Source organism: Lithobates pipiens, unplaced genomic scaffold (assembly GCF_037356315.1).
Source record: "Lithobates pipiens isolate NorthernLeopardFrog02 unplaced genomic scaffold, aLitPip1_a1.2 Scaffold_28, whole genome shotgun sequence".
Lineage (NCBI taxonomy): Eukaryota > Metazoa > Chordata > Amphibia > Anura > Ranidae > Lithobates > Lithobates pipiens.
In genome coordinates, this window is record NW_027507789.1 from 2,950,453 (window position 1) to 2,962,412 (window position 11,960).

The 11,960-nt window shown below is 51.0% G+C and overlaps 1 protein-coding gene across 1 annotated transcript in view; it reads right to left on the reverse strand.

Moving 5' to 3' along the window:
* The window catches only part of OGFOD3 (2-oxoglutarate and iron dependent oxygenase domain containing 3), a 133,241-nt gene that overhangs the window by 120,613 nt on the left and 668 nt on the right, over positions 1 to 11,960 (reverse strand). Inside the window, exon 2 of the mRNA XM_077458559.1 lies at positions 8,925 to 9,136. Within this exon, the coding sequence (XP_077314685.1) occupies positions 8,925 to 9,136 (212 nt within the window). The remainder of the gene's footprint in view (positions 1 to 8,924; positions 9,137 to 11,960) is intronic.

Genomic DNA, 11,960 nt, shown 5'->3' on the forward strand with positions numbered 1-11,960 from the left:
TCATGTAACACTGTATGCTGTACTTGCTATAAATTTTTGCAAACAGGTCATTTTTCTCCTTCACCGATGGGCACTGATGAAGCTGCACTGATGGGAACTGATGAAGCTGCACTGATGAAGCTACACTGATGGGTACTGATGAAGCTGCACTGATGAAGCTGCACTGATGGGTACTGATGAAGCTGCACTGATGAAGCTACACTGATGGGTACTGATGAAGCTGCACTGATGGGTACTGATGAAGCTACACTGATGGGTACTGATGAAGCTACACTGGTGAAGCTACACTGATGGGAACTGATGAAGCTGCACTGGTGAAGCTACACTGATGGGTACTGATGGGCGGCACCGATAAGCGACACTAATTGGCAGCACTAGTGGGCACTGTTGGGACTGCACTGATAATGACTGCCCTGATTATCAGTGTACATGTCCCTTTAACACAAAAGCCGGTTATCAGCCCTCTTTTTCTCTCTTCATGCTGTCAGCGTGAGGAAAGAAAAGCCGATAACCGCCTTGCTCTAATCAGGTGCTTCAAAATCACCCCCACCGCTGTAATTCAGGCACCTGAATAGGGGGCGGCCATAGGGAGATTAACGCAATGCATGAATCTATCTATTAGTGATAGAGGGGGGTGGCTGGAGAGAGGGGGCGGCGAGCGTGCGTCCTTATGGACGCACCACCACTGAAGGGAGTGCAGAGGAATGAAGCCGGTAAAAGGCTCCGGCAGTCTTTGTACACAGAAAGCTCAGCCCGAGGGGAGATGAAGACAGCAAACTGAAGGAGAGAGAAGGCAATAAATAAAATGCTTAAAATAAAATGCTTTAGCAGCAATTTCGTGCGGCTAATGCCAGAAATATTCAGGCGTTGAGATTCCCGCTGTGATGTAAAACTTGCCTGCAGGGGAGATGGATCTGGAGGAAGGAGCGGGGGTGGGGTGGGGGGGGGGTTCGGGATGTACACGGGGGGCGTGTACGGACTCGCTCATAGGAAATAACGAGCAGACAATTTAAAGCTCCCTTCCAATGCCGCACCAGCCCCCATACAGGCCAATCAGCGATCGGTACCTTATAGCCCATTCATGCTAAACGGACTCTGACGCAAAAGAAGAATTTAGCAAAAAATGGAGGATTATATTTACAGTGCCTTGAAAAAGTATTCATACCCCTTGAAATTTCCCAACCAAAAAAACGTAAATGTATTTTATTGGGATTTTATGTGATGGACCAACACAAAGTGTCACATAATTGTGAAGTGGAAGGAAAAATTATAAATGATACAAATAAATATGTGAAAAGTGTGGGGGAGGGGCATTTGTATGGCGCCCCCCGGAGTCAATACTTTGTAGAACCCCCTTTCTCTACAAGTCTTTTTGGGGGTGTCTCTACCAGCTTTGCACATCTAGAGAGGGATATTTTTGCCAATGGCTCCCGCTGCTATCAATCTATCTAATGAGGACCAGAGACAGCGGCTGGAGCTGCTGGGATTGTTCTCGTCACTGGAACGATCGGGTTCAGGTAAGAAAAATGGGGGCTTTGGGGGGGGGGGGGCAGCTGCACCACAAAAGACAACTCCTTTTGAGTTTGAGACAATTTTTTCTGGGTCTGGACCCTGTCCGTTGCCCATGTTTGTAATATTAAGTTTCCCTTAAACTCTTGGTCTATTGCTGTTAACGTGGTTATAAACCTACTTACACCCCTTGTACCTACAGGTGATCCTATAATAAGGCTTCCCTGTAGGCCCTGTAAATAATATTTACCATATACGCTGGTGCCAACGTCATTGCGCACTGAAGAAAAAGCTCAATCGTGTCGTTTCTAAAGGGCCTGTGCCGTGACCGGCGGCTCCCGCGCTCCATGTGCGCGGGAGTGACGTCATCATCGCGGGCTCCGGTCAACCACAGCGCCGGAGCCCGCAAACTCGGAAATAACTTCAGGAGACATGTCACCGGCAACATCGGTGTACGGGGACCACTGCACCAGCTTCGATCTAAGGTAAGTATTTCATAATCTAGGATGGAGAAGGACCTGGAGGGGGTACCTCTGGGGGGATGTAGGATGGAGAAGGACCTGGGGGGAGGGGAACCTCTGGGGGGGTCTAGGATGGAGAAGGACCTGGGGGTCCTAGTAGATGATGGGCTCAGCAATGCCAAGCTGCTGCTAACAAAGCAAACAGAATATTGGCATTAAAAAGAGGATCAACTCCAGAGATAAAAGGATAATTCTCCCCTCTACAAGACTCTGGTCCGGCCGCACCTGGAGTATACTGTCCAGTTCTGGGCACCAGTCCTCAGGAAGGATGTACTGGAAATGGAGCGACTACAAAGAAGAGCAACAAAGCTAATAAAGGGGTCTGGAGGATATTAGTTATGAGGAAAGGTTGTGAGCTCTGAACTTATTCTCTCTGGAGAAGAGACGCCTGAGAGGGGATATGATTTCATTATATAAATACCGGACTGGTGACCCCCCAATATATAAATACCGGACTGGTGACCCCCCAATATATAAATACCGGACTGGTGACCCCCCAATATATAAATACCGGACTGGTGACCCCCCAATATATAAATACCGGACTGGTGACCCCACAATATATAAATACCGGACTGGTGACCCCACAATATATATATATATATATACCGGACTGGTGACCCCACAATATATAAATACCGGACTAGTGACCCCACAATATATATATATATACCGGACTGGTGACCCCACAATATATATATATATATATATATATATATACCGGACTGGTGACCCCACAATATATAAATACCGGACTGGTGACCCCACAATATATAAATACCGGAACTGGTGACCCCACAATATATAAATACCAGACTGGTGACCCCACAATATATAAATACCAGACTGGTGACCCCACAATATATAAATACCGGACTGGTGACCCCATAATATATAAATACCAGACTGGTGACCCCACAATAGGGAGAAAACTTTTCCACGGAAGGGAGTTTATCAAGACTCGTGGCAACTAATTAAAATTAGAAGAAAAGAGGTTTAACCTTAAACTACGTAGAGGGTTCTTTACTGTAAGAGCGGCAAGGATGTGGAATTCCACAGGGGATGGTCTCAGCGGGGGGGGGGGCATCGATAGTTTCACGAAACGATTAAACACCTGAACAACCGCAACATACAGGGATATACAATGTAATACTGACATATAATCACACACAGAGGTTGGACTTGATGAACTTGTGTCTTTTTTCAACCTCACCTACTATGTAACTATGTAATGAGCTAGTACGGCGATTCATACAAGCTCATTATGCCTTTGCCTTACAGGTTTTTTTTTGTTTTTATATGTGGTCACAACCATTTCTGAAATGATTCTGCAGCTGCAATATTTGCACTCTCTTTGGACCGTTGACATTACTGTATGTTGGTCTGTTACATAGTTAGTAAGGTTGAATAAAGACACCAGTCCATCCAGTTCAACTTGAGTGTCTACTTGTCCCTATCCCTGTAGATTGCACTCACATCGCTAGCTACCCTCAAGGAGCCCACAATCCCAGGTCCCCATTCATATACTAGGGGCCAATTTTGGACAGAAGCCAATTAACCTACCTGCATGTCTTTGGAGTGTGGGAGGAAACCGGAGTACCCGGAGGAAACCCACGCAGGCACAGGGAGAACATGCAAACTCCAGGCAGGTAGTGTCGTGGTTGGGATATGAACCAGCAACTCTTCTTTGTGCTAGGTGAGAGTGCTAACCAAAATGGTGAAACTCACCATTTTATTCTCCAGAGCAGGGATCTGCAATTAGCGGACCTCCAGCTGTTGCAGAACTACAATTCCCATGAGGCATAGCAAGACTCTTAGAGCCACAAGCATGACACCCAGAGGCAGAGGCATGATGGGACTTGTAGTTTAGCAAAAGCTGGAGGTCCGCTAATCGCATATCCCTGCTCTAGAGCAATGATGGGGAACCTTGGCACTCCAGATATTTTGGAACTACATTTCCCCTGATGCTCAACTACACTGCAGAGTGCCAGAGCATCATGGGAAATGTAGTTCCAAAACATCTGGTGTGCCAAGGTTCGCCAATCACTGCTGTAGGGCCTCTGCTTTAAAAACCATATATAATGTACTGAATGTTACATGTAAACAATAGTTTCTACATTAAAGCGGGAGTCCACCGGGACTCCGCGTTTTTTTTTTTTTTTTTTAAAAGCCAGCAGCTACAAATACTGCAGCTGCTGACTTTTAAAATAATGACACTTACCCGCCCAGCGCGCCCGCGATGTCGGCACCCGAAGCCGATCTCTCGATCGTCTCTCGGGTGCTCCCGCCGCCATCTTGGGTATGGGAATCAGGAAATGGAGCCTTTCGGCTTCATTTCCCGGTTCCCTACTGCGCATGCGCGAGTCGCGCGGCGCAATCAGGACGGTCCCCGCTGTCTCTGGGATCTGTGTGTTTCCCAGCAGGCAGCGGGGCACTTGCGGAAAGGGACGGGCACTTTCGGAAAGGGGCATAATCTACGCCCCCTTTCCGCAGAGAGCTATCCTGGAAGTGGGTGCAGATACCTGTACTGTACAGGTATCTGCACCCCCCTCCCCCCTGAAAGGTGCCAATTGTGGCGCCGGAGGGGGGGAGGGTTCCGATGAGCGGAAGGTCCACTTTAGGGTGGAGCTCTGCTTTAAACCTTGGTCACGTAGCATGTCGTCATCTTAGTAGTCGCACTCCAGCAAACTATTAGTGGCGTTCTTATGTGCAATTCCACCCGCTTGCTGCTTTCTGAAGGCCTCTCCTTTATACCATTAATACCACTGGGGTCACTTAGGGGATTGTAGATCTCACAGAGTACTACAATGCTGCACGATGACGCTCGCCTCGCCCGCATGCATGGCCTTGATGTGAGCGGTAGAACGTGATAAAACACATAGCGGGTCGATGTACACAATGTTCATTCTACGGATGTGACAAACACCGGCACAATCATAGCGACAACTACCCTCTTTCTGCTATTATGTGTAATTCCTTCATCATCAGAGCCATCTAGTGGCCATAATATGTATTTGTTTTCTGGGTAATACCTGCACATAAATAAAGGTTTCAGGAGGAGCGTGCGCCAAGGTTTCAATGAATTCAACTATATTTGCAAAGGGATATTTTGTAACATAAAGTGGCCATCCATCCAGGGACGGCCTGTCCATTAAGGGCGCACGGGCACCGCCCCCACTGTCCATTGCCGGCTCCCCTATCCATGCGTCCAGCCCCTTTCAGGACACCGGCGCATGGATTCCAATGCGGAGGGGCTATTTTTTTTTTTGAAGCACCGATTAGAGCCAGAATATATAGATACCCAGCATGTCATGCTTTAATCTCGCGTCTGCCTGTGGAATGGCGTCAAACTACGGTGCTTAAAATTCTCCATAGGCGACACTTTAAACGCCTTTACAGGTTACCAGTTCAGAGTGTCACAGGAGGTCTGGTGCTAGAATTATCGATCTCGCTCTGATGTTCACGACAATACTTCACACATGTGGTTCGATCGCCGTTTACATGCGGGAGTAACGTAGGCATTCGCATTTGCATGTAAGCACAGTGAGACGGGGGTGCTTAACTTTTTTTTTTTTTACTAACTTTATTACTATCACAAGTGATGAACAACATCCCTTGTGACAGCATGGGCCATGACAGGTCCCCAGGGACCCCAAATCTCTCCTCTGGCCTCCTATTCAGCTGATCAGACACAGATCGGTCTGATCGGCTGCTTACCTGGCTGCAGGTGGCCAGGTAAACAAAGGAGCGGAACCAGAAATGACAAACTATTTGTTGCTTCTGATTTCCAGGGTTACATAGAAAGGGGAACAACGTCAGTTCCTCTCTCTCTCTGCACAGGGCAGCCATCGCCGCTGGCTGCATCGCTCCCAGCCTCCGCAATGGGACCGGGGAGCCTGGGAGAGGCGGAGGTGGGACCCTTTTCCATCACCCGCAGAAGTGATTGAGTGGCCTCCGTGATGGGACCGGAGAGCCTGGGAGAGGCGGAGGCGGGATCCCTTTCCGCCACCCGCAGAAGTGATTGAGTGGCCTCCGCGATGGGATCAGAGAGCCTGGGAGAGGCGGAGGCGGGATCCCTTTCCGCCACCCGCAGAAGTGATTGAGTGGCCTCCGCGATGGGATCGGAGAGCCTGGGAGAGGCGGAGGCGGGATCCCTTTCCGCCACCCGCAGAAGTGATTGAGTGGCCTCCGCGATGGGATCGGAGAGAGCCTGGGAGAGGCGGAGGCGGGATCCCTTTCCGCCACCCGCAGAAGTGATTGAGTGGCCTCCACGATGGGATCAGAGAGAGCCTGGAAGAGGTTGAGACGGGGAGGTGGGACACCTTTCCGCCACCAGCAGGCATGATCGAGTGGCCTCCTCGATGGGACCGGAGAGCCTGGGAGAGGCGGAGGTGGGATCCCTTTCCGCCATCCGCAGAAGTGATCAAGTGGCCTCCGCGATGGGCCCGGAGAGCCTGGGAGAGGCGGAGGCGGGATGCCCTTCCACCACAGGACCGGAGAGCCTGTGAGAGGTGGAGGCGGGGAGGTGGGATCCCTTTCCACCACCAGCAGAAGTGATCGAGTGGCCTCCACGATGGGACCAGAGAACCTGGGAGAGGCGGAGGCGGGACCCCCTTCCACCACAGGACCGGAGAGCCTGGGATGGTGACCCCTTTCCGCCACCCGCAGAAATGATCAAGTGGCTTCCATGATGGGACTGGAGAGCCTGGGAGAGGGAACCCCTTTCCGCCACTAGCAGTATTGATCGAGTGGCCTCTGTGATGGGACCAGAGAGCCTGGGAGAGGCGGGGAGGTGGGACCCCTCTGACAGAACACCGCTGCTTTTAAAATGCAACATCAAAACAGTCAGGCCTCTCCCAAAATCCTAAATTTCTCTATATAAGCTGAGTTTAGTGGTAAAAATAAGTGTGAAATGCGAGATTCCGGTGGGTGTAACAAGATGTCCGCTTACCGCCTTCTCACTGTATCCTTACTGTGGGCGACTGCGGGGTGTACCAAGATGGCTGTGATGGCGCAGTGACCGACAGCTCCTGATCGGAGCCCGCTCGTGCGTATTTCTGGGATTGGGCGCAGCGAGCTACCAGCACGCACCTCCCGATCTCGTGCCTGTGCAGTAATAATGCTGCGTGGCTCCAATTGTTAACTGGTTCCCGACCGGCTCACGCAGATGTACTGTGGCAGAATGTCTCTCCTGGGCAAAATCCGGTACGGGTACGTCCTTCCCCTTTTTAGCCACCAGAGAGCGTGCGTGCGCAGCACGGCAGGGGGATCGCGTGTATGAGCGTCAGCACTGGGATTTGTGGGTGTAAACACACAAATCCCTGTGCTGTCAGAGGAGAGGAGACATGTTGTTTGTTCCTAGTAAGTAGGAACTTCGATATGTCTCCTCCCCCAGTCAGTCCTATCCCCGTACAGTTAGAACACACTGAGGGAACACACATTTCACCCCTTGATCACCCCCTAGTGTTAACCCCTTCCCTGCCAGTGACATTTATACAGTAATCGGTGCATATTTATAGCATTGATCACTGTATAATTGTCAATGGTCCCAAAAAAACATGTCAAAAGTATCCGATCTGCCCGTCGCTCTACCGCTAAAAAAAATAAATAATTGCAGACCACTGCCATTACTAGTAAAAAAAAAATTAAATTAAATTTAAAAAATTTCATAAATCTATCCCCTATTTTGTAGACATGATAACTTTTGCGCAGACCAATCAATATACTCTTATTGTGATTTTTTAACCAAAAATACGTAGAAGAATACATATTTTTTTTTTTTTTTTTTTTTTTTATTGTTTCTTTTATTATTATCCCTGTAGAAAAGAGTGAAAATGGGAAAGATGGTTCCCCACCCACCCCCGGAGAGGGGTTGGGCTAGGGGGGTTTTGTACTAGAGAGACCCCGGATCTTGGCTGTGTTCCTCCTTTTCCTTGCTTTTTTTTTTTTTGTTTGTTTCAATGGATATCTCTTAAAAGGGGGAAGCCTGACTGGTACTTCCTGTATATTTTTAACAAGATTTATGTATCTGTTTGATGCTTTGTACTTATCTGCTTGTATTGTACCTTGGGGACTGTCTCCCCTTGTTTGGAGTTTAATAAAGTTATATTTGTAAAAAAAAAAAAAAAGAAGAATACATATCGGCCTAAACTGAATTTGGGGGATATTTATTATAGCAAAAAGTAAAAAATTGTGTTTTTGTTTTTTTTTCAAAACGGTCACTCTTTTTTTGCTTATAGCGCAAAAAGTAAAAAACCGCGGAGGTGATCAAATACCATCAAAAGAAAGCTCTATTCGTGTGTGTGGGGGGGGGGGGGGGAGGGAGGACACATTTCGTTTGGGTACAGCATTGCATGACTGCGCAATTGTCAGTTAAAGCGACGCAGCGCCAAATTGTAAAAAAAAGTGCTCTGGTCAGGAAGGGGGTAAAATCTTCAGGGGCTGAAGTGGTTAATTACAGGTTGCCATAGCAATTCTTCTAAAATGGCGTTGATTGCATCACTTTCGGTACCCAGATGCCCAAAGACTCCTGGAATCAATGGCATAGATATCCCAGGAGTCAATGGGCCGGGGCCGGGGGCTTAGTCCCCTAGGCAGCTGCAAACAGACGCTGCGGGAAGGACAACTAAAAATAAAATAAAATGTATTTTCTGCAGAAATGACAACACATCAGTTTCCAATTCACTCAGGATGCGCCATATAGCATGCATTTAATTTGTGCATTCGGCTCTTTGCCTGGAGTTCAGCTTTATCTTTGATGTGTAGATTGCAGCCGGTGCCAACACGCACTTAGCTACTCCTGACACATTGCTGGGGGACACATCGAAGATAAAAGAAGAACTACATGAGGCCCCCGAGCCACTGGTCAGAGGACATTCTTCTGCTGAAACTCACCAGCAAATTTCTTGTGACTTTCATAATCCTGGGAGCAAGGAACTGGGAAGAACTTGTGTTTTATGGCTTCCTGCTGAGGGGCTAAGACCTCCATCCCGTCTCCAGGATATTCCCACAGGAAGAAAAAGAAGCATACGGCCAGAAGTGAAAACAGCGCCCCCCAGAGGACGCGACTTCTCCATGATGTTCTATGAGCTCTACTCTTCTTACTCCTGCAAGGAAAAAATAAACAACATAATTATAGAAGAAGGGCAAATATGGGGGGGACAGGGTGAGAAGGGGCGAATGTGGGGGGGCAGGGTGAGAAGGGTGAATGTGGGGGGGACAGGGTGAGAATCGTGAATGTGGAGGGGGGCAGGGTGAGAAGGGTGAATGTGGGGGGACAGGGTGAGAAGGATGAATGTGGGGGGGACAGGTTAGGAAGAGCGAATGTGGGGGGGACAGGTTAGGAAGAGCGAATGTGGGGGGGAAAGGATGAGAAGAGCGATTGTGGGGGGGACCGGGTAAGAAGGGCGATTGTGGGGGGACAGGGTGGGAAGGGTGAATGTGGGAGGACAGGGTGGGAAGGGTGAATGTGGGGGACAGGGTGAGAAGGGTGAATGTGGGGGGGACAGGGTGAGAAGGGTGAATGTGGGGGGGACAGGGTGAGTAGGGTGAATGTGGGGGGGACAGGGTGAGTAGGGTGAATGTGGGGGGGGGCAGGGTGAGAAGCGTGAATTTGGGGGGGCAGGGTGAGAAGGGTGAATGTGGGGGGGACAGGGTGAGAAGGGTGAATGTGGGGGGGACAGGGTGAGAAGGATGAATGTGGGGGGGACAGGGTGAGAAGGATGAATGTGGGGGGGACAGGGTGAGAAGGATGAATGTGGGGGGGACAGGGTGAGAAGGATGAATGTGGGGGGGACAGGGTGAGAAGGATGAATGTGGGGGGGACAGGGTGAGAAGGATGAATGTGGGGGGGACAGGGTGAGAAGGATGAATGTGGGGGGGACAGGTTAGGAAGAGCGAATGTGGGGGGGGACAGGGTGAGAAGAGCGAATGTGGGGGGGGACAGGGTGAGAAGAGCGAATGTGGGGGGGGAGGGTGAGAAGAGCGAATGTGGGGGGGGAGGGTGAGAAGAGCGATTGTGGGGGGGACCGGGTAAGAAGGGCGATTGTGGGGGGGACCGGGTAAGAAGGGCGATTGTGGGGGGGACCGGGTAAGAAGGGCGATTGTGGGGGGGACCGGGTAAGAAGGGCGATTGTGGGGGGGACCGGGTAAGAAGGGCGATTGTGGGGGGGACCGGGTAAGAAGGGCGATTGTGGGGGGACAGGGTAAGAAGGGCGATTGTGGGGGGACAGGGTGGGAAGGGTGAATGTGGGGGGACAGGGTGAGAAGGGTGAATGTGGGGGGGACAGGGTGAGAAGGGTGAATGTGGGGGGGACAGGGTGAGAAGGGTGAATGTGGGGGGGACAGGGTGAGAAGGGTGAATGTGGGGGGGACAGGGTGAGAAGGGTGAATGTGGGGGGGACAGGGTGAGAAGGGTGAATGCGGGGGGGACAGGGTGAGAAGGGTGAATGTGGGGGGGACAGGGTGAGAAGGGTGAATGTGGGGGGGACAGGGTGAGAAGGGTCAATGTGGGGGGACAGGGTGAGAAGGTTGAATGTGGGGGACAGGGTGAGAAGGGCGATTGTGGGGGGACAGGGTGAGCAGGGCAAATGTGGGAGTACAGGGTGGGAAGGGTGAATGTGCGGGACAGGGTAAGAAGGGAAATTGTGGGGGGACAGGGTAAGAAGGGCAATTGTGGGGGGACAGGGTAAGAAGGGCAATTGTGGGGGGACAGGGTAAGAAGGGCAATTGTGGGGGGACAGGGTAAGAAGGGCAATTGTGGGGGGACAGGGTAAGAAGGGCAATTGTGGGGGGACAGGGTAAGAAGGGTGAATGTGGGGGGAAAATATGAGGGTACAGAGGAGTGAGGGGGATAAATGTGAAGAAGGGCAGGAGTAAATATTGGGGTACAGTAAGTGAGGAGCGGGTATACGTGGGGTGTACAGGGTAAGACTATATATGGGGAGTGCAGAAGGTGGGAAGAGAGTATATTGGGTTAGAGGAAGTACAGAGGGTGAGAAGGGGGTTATTAGGGGTACAGAGGGTGAGAAGGGGGACATTGGGGGGTACAGAAGGTGAGAAGGGGGATATTGGGGGTACAGGGGCTGAGAAGGGGGGTATTGGGGTACAGAGGGTGAGAAAGATGATATTGGGGGGTACAGAGGATGAGATGGGGGGTACAGAGGGTGAGAAGGGGATATTGGGGGTACAGAGGGTGAAAAGGATGATATTGGGGGGTACAGAGGGTGAAAAGGATGATATTGGGGGGTACAGAGGGTGAGAAGGGGGATATTGGGGGGTACAGGGGCTGAGCGGGGGGATATTGGGGGTATAGGTGAGAAGATGGATATTGGGGGGCACACAGGGTGATAAGGGGGGTATTGGGGGGTACAGAGGGTGAGAAGGGGGGTATTGGGGGGTACAGGGGCTGAGCAAGGGGATATTGGGGGGTATAGAGGGTGAGAAGGGGGTATTGGGGGTACAGGGGCTGAGAAGCAGGATATTGGGGGGTACAGAGGCTGAGAAGGGGGATATTGGGGGTACAGAGGCTGAGAAGGGGGATATTGGGGGTACAGAGGGTGAGAAGGGGGATATTGGGGGGTACATGGGGCTGAGTGGGGGGATATTGGGGGGTATAGGTGAGAAGAGGGATATTGGGGGGTACAGAGGGTGAGAAGGGGGGTATTGGGGGGTACAGGGGGTGAGAAGGGGGGTATAGGGGCTGAGCAGGGGGATATTGGGGGGTACAGAGGGTGAGAAGGGGGATATTGGGGGGGTACAGAGGGTGAGAAGGGGGATATTGGGGGTACAGAGGGTGAGAAGGGGGATATTGGGGGTACAGAGGGTGAGAAGGGGGATATTGGGGGGTACATGGGGCTGAGCGGGGGGATATTGGGGGGTACAGAGGGTGAGAAGGGGGGTATTGGGGGGTACAGGTGGTGAGAAGGGGGG